Source organism: Vipera berus, assembly GCF_964194415.1.
Source record: "Vipera berus genome assembly, chromosome: 1".
NCBI classification, from domain to species: domain Eukaryota; kingdom Metazoa; phylum Chordata; class Lepidosauria; order Squamata; family Viperidae; genus Vipera; species Vipera berus.
Window position 1 is genome coordinate 28,835,323 of NC_138202.1, and position 16,848 is coordinate 28,852,170.

General features: G+C 38.8%; 1 protein-coding gene across 1 annotated transcript in view; it reads left to right on the forward strand.

Annotated features, from left to right (window-relative positions):
- Nucleotides 1-16,848, forward strand: part of PRKCH (protein kinase C eta) — a 103,074-nt gene that overhangs the window by 72,548 nt on the left and 13,678 nt on the right. The window contains exons 11-12 of the mRNA XM_081313807.1: nt 5,423-5,561; nt 6,494-6,682. Of these exons, the coding sequence (XP_081169933.1) occupies nt 5,423-5,561; nt 6,494-6,682 (328 nt within the window). The remainder of the gene's footprint in view (nt 1-5,422; nt 5,562-6,493; nt 6,683-16,848) is intronic.

Here is a 16,848-nt window from a genome sequence, read left to right on the forward strand (position 1 = left end):
TTTGGTGTATCCAAAATTAGCTCTCAAATTACCAACGAACAAACCTCTTCCTTTTGATGAGAATAGGACACAGAACCAGCAAAGCCAATCCTATTTAATTCAGCTCCCTAGACTTAAGCCCTCAGTGCCTATGGTTTTCAAAGAAGACAGATTGCCATTCTGTCCCCTGGTTCTGTCACAGATTCCAGATACCTGAGAAAAACAGAGTTATGCAAAAGGGATGACCACTGCTGATTTCTCTTTCGTAACACAGTATCCTGGACTGGATGGTCACTATCTGAATCCAAAAAGTATCCAATCAATTCAGATTAAAAGAATAATATCAAAAATCTGTATTGGAGTTCTTATATATAATCCTATGTCAAACTTCCAATAATGGCCAATCAATGGATGTCCTTAAGTGCGGAATAGCCATCTTTCAACAACTGGCTTTCAGCAATATATTGTAAAGTCGCGTGCTTCACATAGAGACGGACACAGAGCTGGGGTAAAGATGAGTTTATTCTGAACAGAACGAACTGGGGGAAACAGGGAAGCCTGGCGTCTATTTGTACCTGCCCAGGTGGATGGCATCCAATCAGTTCAAACCTGGGCTTCCTGCCAGTGCAGGTGACAATGGGTGTAGATCCTGGCTTCCCACCAGGCTGACCATGCCTGGGGCTGTCAACAGCTTAAGTCATTAGGCTTATCCTGAGTGAGCAGTTATCGCCCGGAGCTGTCCAACCCCTCTGCTGATCTGCACCATCAGCCTCCTGCTGTGCTGTCCTTTGTGTATGCTGGGAGGCATATACTGCATATATTATCTCTGAATCTGTAGGTTCCACATTAGTTGTTACTAATAAATAGCAAGAAATGATGTCTATGACATTGTCCCATCCTTATTTAAGGCATTAGAGACCACTGACCTGTTTAGTTCACACTGTCTATATTGGGGATCAATGGCCACTCTTGGGAATTGCACCATGAGTGTAACAAATCCAGTGTCCCAAATGAATCAGGATATCTCTTACCTCTGATGCTACTTTTGCTTTCAGGCACACTTTTTTTTCTTTCAACCCCCCCCCCCCCCACTGTATGATGAAGGAAAGAAAAGAATACCCATAATACAGGCCTAAACTGATTTCTTGCAATGCACGTGCTGCTAATTCTTAGTCTCTGTTGATTGACAGCAGTGTTCCAGAGTTTAGTTGGGCAGGGATTGAATTGGATTTCCAAGTCCTAACTTGAGAACTGAGCTAGAGTTTCCATCAATTTCTTTGGCTATTTCTGGAATTCCAGTATTTCAAGAGGCAAATAATTGTTTAATTGGGCTTTTTCTTTTGTCTCTTTGAGTCAGTTTTTGACTTCTGGTGATTGCCTGGACTAGTTTTTCTTGGCAAGGTTTTTCCAAAAGTGGTTTGCTATTACCTCCTCTTTTCCAGAAAGAGAGAGTAGTGACTGGCCCAAGGTCGCTCAGCTGACTTTAAGGTAGGACTAGAACTCACCCTCTCCCAGTTTCTAGCCTGGTGCTGTAACCACTATACTAAAATGGCTCTCAGTGGGGCTTAATCAGACAGAGACAGTGGATTAGGAAGCATCTGAGCCATGACTGTTTATTGAACAAGGTGAGCCTAGTCTAATCTAACAAAGCATTTCTTGTGTCCTTTTGGTTAAGAGTCCTTAGACCTAAAAGCTCTTAGACTTGATCTCTTTAATTGTTTCGTCCATCATGGAACTGCTGAGCAAATGGAAAGATATGCCTTCTTTGTGATTTAGCAGTACATCATAATGTTACATGAGTCTAATGTAAACATTTGTTCAGATGAATTCCTATCTTAGCCAAGAATAAGTAAAAACCACACTACTGAAGGTTTATAGAAATCAAATCATGCCTTCCAGATTACAGATGGTTTCAATATGACTGCTGTATTCAGCGGCCATAAAATAACTCTTAAATGGTTTCTAGTTTCTAAAAATATATAGAAACATATAAAAAACAAATAGAAAAAGTTTCTGTAAAACTTTTTATGTTTATGTTTTCCACATTTCATATTAGTTTTATATCTTTGTACATGTACATCTTAATAAAAATTATTATTAAAAAGGAAGTATGGGACAGAGATATAAGACAAGATGAGATAATTGCTGGAGTGAAGATTAAAAGAGAAACTTTAAAATCATGAGGATTTTCTGATTTCTTGGTGATACTTTTAGAAGATCCTCTGGAAGGATCTTGCCTTCGGAATCATGGGTGCTCCATCACTAGAGATTTTTAAGAAGAGACTAGACAGGCACTTGTTTGAAATGGCATAGGTTCTCCTGCTTGAGCAGGGGGCTGGACTAGAAGACCTCCAAGGTCCCTTCCAGCTCTACTCTACTCTACTCTACTGTACTCTGCTCTACTCTACTCTACTCTACTCTAGTCTAGTCTACTCTACTCTACTCTGTAGAAATACTAATGGAAAAACTGTTAAGACTTTGGGATATTAGCTGGATTTAAAATTAAGAAATAAAAGAAGGATGTTCACAAAGAATATGAACATCGAAAAGCAAATGGAAAAAATTGTCTTAATATTGACAAAAACTTAAATACTTTGGTATTACAATGACTAATGAATTATATACTATAACAGAATAATTATGTTAAGACGTGGAATGAAATTAAAAAGGACATGTAAATATGGGAGAAATTACAATTATCAATACTAGAGAGAATTTATGTGGTAAAAATGTTTTGCCAAGATGATGTTTTTGTTTCAAACAATAACTATTCTGATAACTGATGTACTATTTAACCAGCAGTCCCCAACCTTTCTAGCTCCATGGACCAGCGGTGGTGAGGTGGGGGGGAGATGGATGGTTTCATGCATGTGCGCACCACTTGTTCAAATGCAGCTTCGGACCGTGGGCTGAGGACCCCTGATTTAAATAATGGCAGAAAGATATATCTCAGTTTGTATAGCAAGGGGTAAAACAAAGAGTTGACTATAAAATACTTCAAGATGCAAAGGAGGGAAAATATTGGGATTTATCTAATTTAAAATTGGATTGACGCCCTGCTGCTTAATGTGTATGAATGTTGGGTTTGCTGAGAAATAAAAGAATTTTAAAATTAGAAGAATACTGTATGATCTGAGGTTTAGATGACATGGTTTTCTATGGTATGATAAAGTTAAGCTCAATGTAGATTTTAAGTACATTATAATAGAAGTGCCTTATTGAGAATATGGAACAGATAAAAAGCCCAGATTGTGCCTGCAAATGCCTTTAGACAGGAACATGGGGAAAAAAAAGATGAAATCAAGACAACAAGCGATTGTAGAAAGATTTAATTTTAATTTAATTTAATTTTAAGAGAAAGATTTAAAATACATAATCAGACACTTGAAATTAAGCAGCAGAAAACAGAATTTGAAGTTGAACTATGGAGAAATAATGAACATGTAATTGTAAAATGTATAAACTTTAACTATAAATGGAAGAAGAACAAAGTGGGCACAACTTTGTCCAATAAAACTTTGGACATAATATAATAATGGAACAATGGGAAAACATCCGGTTAAAACGATTGAGATTTACATGATGTTACAATATTACAATGTTACTAAAGAAGAATTTTTATAAAATAATATACCGCCGGGAATATAACTCTAGAAAAATTATTTAGAACTTCAAATTTATGCTGAAAGAGGGGGCACCATGAAAGGTCATTTTATCATGTCTATAGGCCTTCTGACAAATTTATACACCGCTATCTTATGTTTCCCTTGAGGTCAACTGGTTCTTCATTATTTCTCTCCAAAAATATTCATTTCTTTTTTCTTATTACTTTAATATTAACTTTTTTTCCTTTATTATTCTGACATCCTTTCTGTAATGTTCTTGTTTCTATCTAACAATGTCTTATCTTAACATCACTTTTTATTTTGAACTTTCCTGTTTATCTTTTGATTCCAACTCAGTATTACTTATATTTTTCTGTTTATCATGATACATTTCCTTTTTGAAAATTCTTGCTTTCAGTGTTTAAGATAAAATTTTCTTTCCAATATACCACTGAGGATTTAGAGAAATCAGCAAGCATGTCCTATTGCTGTCATTATGTTATCTTTATTTACTTTTAATTTTCTAATATTGTAGTGATTATGAAGCTCAGGAGAAAGCTTTGTTTAAATAATGTAGGGGAGAGAGAAATCAGCCAGAATCATCTATCAGTGTTCTATCAAGCTTGTTAGTTTCCTATTCTAGTGAATACCTACTATATGCAGATGATACCACTCTAATAGCAGAAAGTGAAGAGGAACTAAAGAGCCTCTTGTTGCGGGTAAAGAAGGAGAGTGCAAAAGTTGGCTTGAAACTTAACATTAAGAAAACCAAGATCATGGAATCTGACCCTTTCAATTCCTGGCAAATAGATGGGGAAGAAATGGAGGTAATGACAGATTTTATTTTCCTGGGCTCCAAGATTACCGCAGATGGGGACTGCTGCCAAGAAATTGAAAGGGACGCTTGCTCCTGGGGAGGAAATGACAAATCTAGACAGCACACTAAGAAGCAGAGACATCACCCTGCCAACAAAAGTGCGTATAGTCAAGGCCATGGTTTTCCCAGTTGCAATGTATGGCTATGAAAGTTGGACCATAAGAAAGGCTGAGTGCCAAAGAATTGAAGCCTTTGAACTATGGTGCTGGAGAAGACTCCTGCAAGTCCCTTGGACTGCAAGGCGATCAAACCAGTCAGTCCTAGAGGACATCAACCCTGACTGCTCTTTAGAAGGCCAGATCCTGAAGTTGAAACTCAAATACTTTGGCCACCTAATGAGAAGGAAGGACTCACTGGAGAAGAGCCTAATGTTGGGAAAGATTGAGGGCAAGAGAAGAAGGGGACGACAGAGAATGAGGTGGCTGGATGGAGTCACTGAAGCAGTAGGCGTGAGCTTAAATGGACTCCAGAAGATGGTAGAGGACAGGAAGGCCTGGAGGAACATTGTCCATGGGGTTGTGATGGGTCAGACACGACTTCGCAACTAACAACATCAACAATTTTAGTGAATGCTAGGATAGTGGAGTAGGGATTCTACTCTTTCTGATCATGGGTTATTCAGATTTGGATGGGTTTGATAATCTATATGGCCCTCTAACTACATGACTCTATGCTGTAATGTATTCAAGTTTGGTATATTTATCTACTGTACTTTTACTTAGAATGCTGAGATTGTTGGTTTTTCTATATTGGCAGTAATTTCCATTTTCTGTTGAACTTCCATAATGTTCATGTAACTTCAGCACATAGGAACATATTTATACAGTAACATCATATTTAAAAACTTTTCATGAACTAAGCAGCTGTGATCATGTTGAACTTGGATTTGTTGATTCATTTTAGTTTGTTTCTGCCTCAGTTTACCACTGACAAACTGATGTAATATCAATAACTCTTACAGAGATCTGAAACTGGATAATGTGCTACTGGATCATGAGGGCCACTGCAAGCTGGCAGATTTTGGAATGTGCAAAGAAGGAATCCATGATGGGATCACCACCGCAACATTCTGTGGAACTCCTGACTATATTGCTCCAGAGGTACAAGAATGGTTCCCTTTTTCTTTTAATGGATTTTAAAACCCAAATTTCCATCATTTTAATGGAGTTTGAACAAATTTTGTTGTAAAATCTACTTGGTTAGGGTGGTAAAATAAAATATTCAACATAAGCAAATAGCTACATAATCTGTACACTTATCATCAACTTGGTGCTTAAAATTGCTGTGTAAAGCATTTGGATATGTTTTCATGGACTTACCGGTATATGTCCATGCTTATATGTCTTATATATAAGTAGTAGAGATGATGTATTCATGGGAGTACTCATGTACTTCTGAATACATAGCCCATATATGGCTGGCTTATGATGATGTATCATAAAGGAATTGTTTTTCACATTTATAAGCGGAAATAAATCTCTTTGGGTATTGGAACAAACACAGTAATAATCCAGTGCAGAATAGGTGATTTCCCACTAGATATAACATATATGTATATTAGCACATTAAGCATATATAATATCATTTTATGTCTGGATATCTCAAATCATACACTGGGTTAGTATGATTTCAGATTTTGGAATAGGTTTTCTGATCCTTATAATGTGTCTCTCTCATTTGGCCCACACATTCATATACTTCTTGATTTCCTTATATCTGATGTCACATGAATTGACTTCCCTGAAAATTAAATGATATAAAAGTTCTATCTGTGAAAATTAGAGTTGTGATGACTCCTTTCTACTATATGTCATTGCTTGATGCTGCATTTATCAAATGAAGACTAAGCAACTGTAAATAAAATATTTTGTAACCTTGAGGTAAAATTATCCCTAAATCAATATGAAATGTTTATCTATTGTATTTGACACATACAAGTCATAAGGTAGCAAAGCGGTTATCAGGTGAAGAATAGTAAAGACTCAGAAGAGTTTGGAGCATTAATGATTTCTACTTCTTTCTTTAATTGCAGATTTTGCAGGAAATGCTTTATGGTCCTGATGTTGACTGGTGGGCGATGGGGGTGCTCCTCTATGAGATGCTCTGTGGTCATGCTCCATTTGAAGCTGAAAATGAGGATGACCTCTTTGAAGCTATCCTCAATGATGAAATTGCCTACCCATCATGGCTCCAGGAAGATGCAGTGACAATCTTGAAAGCCGTATGTATATCCTTATTTTTATTTTTATCTGAAGTAGTTTCATCTGCTTAATGTGCTTTGTTAGACTGACATGAAAACACTGAGGTCAGCTTAAATGTTAAGACAATACACAAACTTATACAAGCTAAAACAATGTAGTAGAAATGCAAAAATAAAGCCTAGGAAAGAGATTTATCTTAGCTAGATAGTGAGTAAAAATAATGGTAAAATCTCCGACTTGGCCTTAATTCCTGGTATCATTATAGAATATCCATATAGTGTTGTTGGCCACAATAAGAAAACACTTTGCTGTCGTTTTTTTTTTAAATTTTCCAGTCTATTTCACGGTCCTGGAATTTCCTGGTTAGCTCCATCTAAGTTTAACTGGTCCCACCCATTGCTTAGTCTTAGCTGGGCAAAAGCAGAGAGTGCTGGGGCCAGTTTCCATTTCTGAAGAAATATATTCTGTAGAATGGCAGCAATAAAGGCAAACAAAGGTCCTGTTCTAAATGTCCCTGAAATGACAGGTCATTTTCAAAAAGGTTTCTCCAGATGGTTTTTTGTCCTGATAGGTTTATAATCCCCTGCCTCCCTTCTTCTATGACTCCTTATTGTAGCCTGTGAATAGTTGACTCAAAGTGCTACCAAGAGGAGTCATATTTCATTTTATAGAGATGAACTTGGGAAAACGAGCAAATTGTTTCCTTATTGTGGCCAACAACACTATATGGATATTTTATACTTCTCTCTTTGCTTCTCCCTATTTAACAAAACGTGAAACACATTTTGTTAAGAGAGAATAACTGTTCCATGGGCACAGCTACTCATGTGGGGAATGACTTGGGCTAAATTTCATCTAGGATTTCTGTAGTATAATTATAATTGTGTAACTGAACCACACTACTACCCTTCTTTATCTTTATGGCTGCTCTGACTTTAAGGATATGCTTTGTACACCAAAAATGTTGTGTGCCAACCTCCAAAAGGAAAATAATATACATAATAAAATGATGAAAATTTCATAGAACCAGTGAAATCTAATCGTATATTTCATGAGATCTTGGTATTCTCTTAGGAGATCTCAGTAATCTGAAAAGAATGGTACCCAGGGTTTATTTAGGAGCTACGAACCGCTTCTTTAAGACAATGTCAAATTATGTTAAAGCTGGAAAAGTCAAATGCAAATCATGTAGTGCCATGAATATTATCTCATGAAAAATGAGAACTAAACCAAAAACAAGACAGGACAAGATAGGTGATGTCTATAAAGTTATGTTCTTTGGAGGTGGCCTCTGAGACAAAATAATAATTTTCTCTTTAGAACCACATAACTTTCTCAAGATCCTTTGAATGGAAAGGAGGATCAGGAGGAAAACAGTAGTGATGACAAGGGGATGTTCATTTGGGATCTAAAAAAAATTCTTCTTTTGCTTTTTCCCACCAATGACTTATTTTAACGAACAAATTTGTAATGGGTTTACAAGGCCAATAATGCAGTAGGGTAGAGTAGGGTGTGGCTGAAAGAAGTTGAATTAATTTTGCATTCCTTACAGCAACCTTTTGACTCCATTGTTCCGGGATAGGGTGAGGACTAGAAATAATGCTCTATTGCAGGGAAGAACAACCTTTTGATGCCAAAGGCTATACATAACAACTGGGATGAAAAAGAGGGTTTCTTGGTGTTCTCTGAACTTGGTTTTTTCTTGCAAACTAGGAGTATGGCAGGTAGGGCAGTTATGCAAACCAGATGGGACCATGTCACACACACACAGAGAGAGACAAGGCCAGGCTTGTTTTAGGTTCTTTCTTTCTGTCTTTCTTCCTCTTTTTTAACTATTTGAATCCTATTTTAGGGCTTATACATTTTTGCACATCTTCCACTTGAAACAATGGCTGTAAATGAGCCAACTTGCAAGTTCAGTTGGGAGCTTTGAGGGTCACAGAAAGTTGACTTTAAGACAGAATGAGGTCCTGGAGCCTCATTTGACCCATCTTGTTCTATTTGGAGAATAACTTTACAAGATTTAGGATTGGGGAAGTACAGGGGAAGGTTTTCCTTTTATCTCCTCAGTAGTTACAATGTGTTTTAACTTGTTTTCAATCTTGAAATTATGGTTTCTCATTTAAGACTGCATGTTTACCAAAACTTCCTTTTGAAACTACTGTACAAATTCTGAAGCAGAGTTAGTCTTTTTGATTTGCAGAAGAGATGCACAAGTAACAGATTTTACCAAATTACTCATCTTTGTTCTGTTTCAAAGAACCCAACAATTTGGAAAATTGAGTGAGGTGTCAGTCAGGCTGAATAATCATCATAGGTGGACTTAAAATTAGTTGGGTCTAACGTATGTTAAGGGCATATACTATGCTCAAAATCAATATCCTGCTAAATTATAGTTTAGTATTTACAAAATAAATTTCATTCTGGAACAAAATGTCTTTACACTGTTTTCTGAAATGACATATAAATTTTGCTCTATGTGAAAGTGTTATTTATATAATCAGCCAGATGTTTAGACTGGATTTGGTATTTTTTCTGTCTATCAAGTCCTTTCCAAGGACTTGGGATAGGCAGATGATGTTGTCTGATGATGTTAAAGGTATCCACGTAGGGTGTAAGCTATTCCAAGTTAAAGCTGCCTTTCATGATTGATGGTAATGTTGTTAATGCTGATGGCATTCAAGCAATGTTCCAGATGTTTTGGAATTTCACCCAAGGCACCGAGTAATTATTATTATTAATATTATTAATATTTGTTAATAGCTTATTTAAATGCCTAGTAGTCCTCATCTGTTCTAATCAATTGAGTTATGAAATAATGTAAATCAATTAAACATTAAATTAAAACAAAATTAGTATTATAAATCTCACCTGTCACTGCCACCCTAATGTTTTGTCTTCTCAAGCCATTTTGGAATGCGCTTGTTCTGCTTTCTCAAAGTTGCCATTTTTTTTGCCTCTTAACACGTTTGTGCTGTCATTTTTATTTAAGGTTCTGGGAATAAGTTGAGTTGAATTCAATGAGACTTATTTTTGAGCAGACCCTCATGGAGGTTATGTTTGCAGACAAATATTTGCAGCATTTTTAGCCTAATTAGCAATGCCCATGCAGAAAGGTAACACAGTGGCCTTTGGAAACTAATAAGGATTTTCCTCAACAGAAATGTATTTATGAGAATACTCCAGTAGGTTATATCATCAGAATTTCCAGTCATTCACAGGGGTCAATACATATATATTGTTTCTGGAAATGTTCTTGCTATGAAATTTATTGTTTTGAGTTAGGAAATTTCTGGAGAACTCAGCCTGCCAGTTTCAGGATTATGAATCTAGCACTCCCACAACAGCCACCCAACCAAAAGAGATCTCCTTCACCTCCCATTTCAGCCTAGTTCTAAAGCTATGCTAGATCTCTTCAAATTCAATGACCCATAGGTATCTCAAAGATACCTTTTTACAAGGCAACTGGACTTTCTTATTTTCCTTTGAAGACGTTTCACTTCTCATCCAAGAAGCTTTTTCAGCTCTGACTGGATGGTAGGGAATGGAAGGATTTATACTCGTTGCAGACATCTGGGCATTTGCATTCTTTTAGAGAGTCGTTGATGCCACCTGGAAGTTTATCTGTTTCTAGAAGCCTGGCACTCTGACAAAGTGTAAAAGAGCCTGGGTGGAGCAGTGGGCTGATGCCTCCTTAAGTAACACCAGCTGCCTGCAATTAGTGCAGGTTCGAGTCCCACCAGGCTCAAGGTTGACTCAGCCTTCCATCCTTCCGAGGTAGGTAAAATGAGGACCCAGATTGTTGGGGGCAATAAGCTGACTTTGTAATAATGCTGCTTGGGGTGTGTGTGAAAGTCCTAATAAGCAGGCATATACATAGAATGAAGGCTACTGCTAAGCTTGTAAGCCGCCCTGAGTCTTCGAAGAAGGGCGGGATATAAATGGAATTTAAAAAAAAATCAGCCATCAATAGGCACATAAACATTAACCACATCTATAGACTATGCAAAAGAGACAATCAACTAGCCCCAAAGAGAAAAAGACTCCAGCATCTCTCCACCAGTAATCAGCACTCAGATCAGCATACAGTAGCTCCAAGGTCAACTTCAGACCAACAATCAAGTAATCAATACCCCAATCAAGAAAGTGCTAAAAAGCCATTAGTAAAGAGCCCAATCAAAGAATTCCTAAGACAACCCACACCCACACAGACAGGCAAGACACCAGAATATAAACTGACAGCAAACAGCACTCCTTACTAGCACTGGTGATGTTACCTACAAGAAAATGACTGCAAGAAACCAAGCAAGCTCAGAGAGAACCCACAGGTTTATCTCTGTTGTCAGGATCACCTGAGTAGTGCAAATGTTGACCCATAGGCCAACAGAAGAATGTCCCTCTCCCTGATCCATCCATCATGCTCCGTGATATGATAGTCCAATTATAAGCAGCATGCTCTAAATCGGGGTTAAGGAGTTCATGGCCCTCTAAATTGGGCTGAATTATAATTGTCAGAATTATAATATTGCTGGGAATTGTACTTTCATAATATTGGGATCTCATCCCAGATGGTGATTCATATTGCCATTTCAAAGATGGGAAAAGATGCATCAGAGAAGAAAAAAGTTCACTTGGTTTGTATTTCACATCTACTCAGTTCATTTTTTATTTATTTATTTTATTTTTTTATTTTAATTCCATTTATATCCCGCCCTTCTCCGAAGACTCAGGGCGGCTTACAAGCTTAGCAGTAGCCTTCATTCTATGTATTTAATTAACATTTTATGCAAGATAGGATCCAATCCAGCTAGGTGGCCTTTACACCTGTAATCTAGAGATGTTACAGGTATAAGCAATGCAAAAATTGCGGCTCTCATTGTGCCGAAGGATAGAGTAAAAGCTTTGACTTTGCCACATGGAGAATGGAGCTGGGGAGGGTCAATAAAGTAAGGATAGTGACCATGTTCAAAGACCCAGGCCTTTTTTTAAAAAAAAAAACTTTTGGACTGTTCTGATTATCATCATGCTTGTTATAAGGCTGGTTTCATGCATGATTAAAATTGCTGTCTGTGCTTTAAATTATATTCATAGTGGTGGCATTTACAATCTCGGGATTCTTAATTGCATTTTCTCTCTGGCTGTAGTGATATTGCATGGTGGCAGTGCCCTCTTGACTTTTTTTTAACCTCTACCACAGATGCCCTGGTTCACCACCACTGAGAATTTTATTTTGGGATGTACCCTGCCTTCTAAGAACTCAGAGATTTCCCATCTGTTTCAAACATTTGCAGCTGTAAAGGCTTTAAATACCAAAATGAAACCCACCTGGTTTCCAGATTTCTCTAGCCTCTGAAAACACTCACTCAGTGACCTCATTGACCTAGTTTCCCAGATACATTGAAATAATTATTAAAGATCTTGTGTTTTATTCCTAATGAGAAGGAAGGACTCACTGGAGAAGAGCCTAATGCTGGGAAAGGTTGAGGGCAAGAGAAGAAGGGGACGACAGAGAATGAGGTGGATGGATGGATGGAGTCACTGAAGCAGTAGGCGTGAGCCTAAATGGACTCCAGAAGATGGTAGAGGACAGGAAGGCCTGGAGGAACGTTGTCCATGGGGTCGCGATGGGTCGGACACGACTTCGCAACTAAGAACAAAAATGTTTTATTTAAAAAGTCTTCCCAATACACATTCTTCTTCCATTATCATGCAAACTGTGGCTGAAATCCAGGATTTCCCCAATGATAAAAATACCAGTAGTCCTTGACTTACAACAGTTCATTTAGTTACTGTTCAGAGTTACAATGGCACTGAAAAAGGTGACTTATGACCATTTTTCACACTTATGACTATTGCAGCTTCCCTGTGGACCGGGATGCCCTGTGTACGGTCACTCATGCGCTCGTGACCTCTCGCCTAGACTATTGTAATGCTCTCTACATGGGGCTTCCCTTGAAGACCACTCGGAGGCTCCAACTGGTACAGAATGCGGCCGCGAGAGTTGTCTTGGGAGTTTCCCGGTACTCCCATGTTACACCTTTGCTCCGCGAGCTGCATTGGTTACCAGTTGTCTTCCGGGTGAGGTTCAAGGTCTTGGTTATGATCTTTAAGTCCTTACATGGCATGGGTCCGGGATACCTCGAGGACCACCTGCTGCCGGCGTCAACTCCCCTCCGCCCTGTGCGTGCCCACAGAGAGGGCCTCCTCAGGGTGCCTCCGGTCAGGGAATGTCAACTGGTGGCCCCCAGGGGGAGGGCCTTCTCTGTGGGTGCCCCGGCACTATGGAACCAACTGCCGGTTGAGCTCCGGATGGCATCGGACCTCCGATCCTTCCGTCGCGGGTTGAAGACCCACTTGTTTGAGTTAGCTGGTGTGGCCTGAAGGGGAATATGGGTTTTTAATTGGTTTTATTTTTTACTATTGCTGTATTTTAATTGGGCATGGTTTAATTCTTTTTTAATTTTTGTACAGTTATTTATATATGCCCTGTGAACCGCCCTGAGTCCCTAGGGAGAAGGGCGGTATAGAAATCCAATAAATGAAATGAAATGAAATGAAATAATCAAAATTCAGACACTTGGCAACTGACTCATATTTCTGACAGTTGCAGCATCCTAGGGTCAAGTGAACACCTTTCGTGACCTTCTGACAAGCAAAGTCAATGGGGAGGCCAGATTCACTTAATAACCGTGTTACTAACTTAACAACTGCAGTGATTCACTTAACAAATGTGGCAAGAAAGGTTGTAAAAAGGGGCAAAACTCACTTAACAAATGTCTCACTTAGCCACAGAAATTTTGGCCTTAATTATGATTGTAAGTTGAGGACTGCAACATGCTACAATTTTCTTTGGATTATAACTGGTGCCTATAATTAATTATTTAATGAATACAACTAGGAACTGGCTAGATAATTAAAGATTTTTTTATTATGCCTTTCAATAACCTTCCAGAGTAATGTAAAATAATTTAAAGCTATCATCACCAACAACGGCCAGCAATAAAGCTGTGGAAATAGCAACAGAGACAATTAAAAAACAATTGTTTCTCGAAGTTCATACATTCATTTTCATAATAGGACTGAGCCAAAAGCTGTATCAGACATTTTTCATGAAATGAGACTGGGCACGGAAAGAAATTTTCCAATCTGTGTCACTACCGCAGCTTCTAAAAGAGGTTGTGAAACTGGGGAAAGCCTTCAACTCACCCCTAAATAAGTTCCCAGAACCAGTCATGCTATCTTGGGTGCCTTTCCAACTTCCAGGCCACCAGGCTGGAGAAGGTGTGGAAGTATACTATCATTTGCTGAAGGGGAGGAATCATAGGATATGAATCTAATGTGAATCTAATGAATCTGAAATGATTTTTGCTACCAGAGTCCTCATTTGAAACTCTCATAAACTGACACAATTCTCCCACAACATCACCAACTCTGGTAGTAAGTACTAAGGGGAGCAGTTTTTTGCAGTCAGGTAGAAATTTGACTACTATGTGCTGTTTCCATCTTTCAGCCTTTTTCCCATTTTCTAGCATATGAACATTGAAGAACTATGTTTCCTTCTTTCTTACATTTTACTCGGCCACTAGTTTTAATTACAGCCTTTGCTTTGTTTAAATAACTATTCTTTTTTAAGAGAAAATAGTTTTTGGGTAAAAAAAAACAACCCTCTCGTTTCTTGTTTTTAGTGCTAATTTAGTTATTAGGTTCTTCTTTTTAGTTTAGCTAAAGAGCCCTTTAAGTCTTTTGGATGAACAAGGTTGCTGGATTCTTCATCCCTTTTTTATTTATTTTATTTGTTTAAATTTATTATCAGCCTTCTATGCCACCCATCTCGTTAAGGTGACTCTATTTAGAAGGGCAATTAGATTAAAATTAATTTTCTTGTCTTATTCCTTACTTCAGTGTTTTTGCTTTGAGCAGTTTATGGATGTCATTACTCACAGAAAGGTGTTACTTTTTAAAAAAAACCCCTTTTAACCTATAAGCCAATGTTATTTCCAATGCCATAGCTTAGCTCAGGGGTCTTCAAACTTGGCCCTTTTATGACTTGTGGACTTCAACTCCCAGAATTCCTCAGCCAGCGTGCTGGCTGAAGAATTCTGGGAGTTGAAGTCCACAAGTCATAAAAGGGCCAAGTTTGAAGACCCCTGGCTTAGCTTATTTAAAATTGTCTTTATGATTTATTTCATGGTAATGGCAAATTCCATTTAAAGAGCTTATTTTAAGAACAAGAACAATTTTAGATTTCATAAAGCGACAAGTATCATTGTTGCAGTAAAAATGCAAAAAGTCTACTCAATTCAAAATTCCTTTGATTCATGTTGGGTCTTTAGTTATAATTTAAACTATCCTAAAAATAAAACTATCCTAAAAATAAAACTATCCTAAAAAAAAAGGGACGCAGTGGCTCAGTGGGTTAGGACGCTGAGCTTGTCGATCAGAAGGTCGGCAGTTTGGCGGGTCGAATCCCGAGTGCCGCGTAACAGAGTGAGCGCCTGTTACTCGTCCCAGCTTCTGCCAACCTAGCAGTTCGAAAGCACGTAAAAATGCAAGTAGAAAAATAGGGACCACTACGATGGGAAGGTAACAGCGTTCCGTGCGCCTTTGGCATCTAGTCATGCCGGCCACATGACCACGGAGACGTCCTCGGAAAAGCGCTGGCTCTTCGGCTTTGAAACGGAGATGAGCACCGGCCCCTAGAGTCGGAAACGACTAGCACGCATGTGCGGGGGAACCTTTACCTTTACCTTAAAAATACAAACATTGTAATAGTGTTGAATGTTATAGTGTTAAAGAGTTAAATATCAGAATTTTTTTCAGGTTAGATTCTGTTATTTAGAGTTTTCTTTCTTCTGTTTTCAATTTACTTTACTCAGCCAGCAATAAAAACATGTGTTTGTTTGTAATACCAAATGAGTAAGAATCATAACAGTATGACAGTAACCAGAAGGATTGGGTGTAATAAACCAGTGCCATAAATTAAATCATCTCATCCTTGCAGGCATAGTAATGTTGACCCGGAATTAGAGGACAGTATAGGAAATATCAATTGTGAATGTGCAGATGGCCCTACTGTCTTCGGGCTCTTGCAAAGTCCTGGATGCAGGGTCATGAAAGGCCAGCAAGGAAAACACCCAATGTCCTAACCCACCCGAGAACATACAATATATTTAGGGAAACACCCAAAAGGGAACATATTTGTTACTTCTGCTCTCTTATCTACAGTATGCCAGACTTACTGGGTGAAAATCTTTATCGTATGCATGTCAGCTTTGCTGGATGGCTTGCTTATGTAACAAGAAAGAATAAATACAAGGATTTCTTGTCTTTCGGGGCTGCTCTCATTTAGAGGAGCCCGTCTTTTGTTCAGCTGAATAAAAATGTAAAGCGTAAAGGCAACTTCTAGTTTCCTGTATTTTTTTTACCAGCAAAACCTCAGAACGTGCGTATCATTTTTGGCGAGCCAGGCAGGAGAGGTGGTTGGTTGGTCCTAGGGAGGCTCAGGAAAGGGGAAGGCACCGAGCGCACTCTGGGATTTCCTGGAGGTGCCCCCCCCTTTGTGCTTGGATTCATCACACTTGTCTTCGCTCTTCTTCACCACCTTCTGACACTGAAGACCAAGTTGCTTGGACTGTGGCTCCTGGTGCTGAGGAAGACCTTGGGCTGAAGCTTCTGTTTTGGGGGCCAATGCTGATCTGTATGCTGGGATGTTTTGGTCATTGTGATAGCTGTGCCCACTGGGCTTCTACATGGGCGATTTCCTCTCACCGGCTTCCTGCTTACTTACACCGCAGGCGTTGCTTCTCTCTCTCTTGGCTGACATCTGGTTTTTTTCTTTGGGTTATTCATCCATTAGCAGAAAACATGGGGTCCCAATATGCAGACCCTGGGAGCATTATCATCTTCTAACCTTGGAGACACCTCGGGAATATCTTGGAAATGCTGTACAACGTCATCTGAATTGCAATAAAGGCTCATGCAGAGGGCTGAGAAAAGTGATACCCCTGAGCAAATGTGAAAGGTGCTCAACTAAGATGGCGGACGTGTCGAGCTGAGCTCTGTGAGTTTGGTGTGGTTTGGTGGTCTTGGGGGCGCCCTTGGAGTGCATAATGCCTCCACGTTAGGGCTGGATGACTAGACTGCTTTGTCGTCCCTGTTTTTGGGGGCGTTGGTGCCCTCCATATCG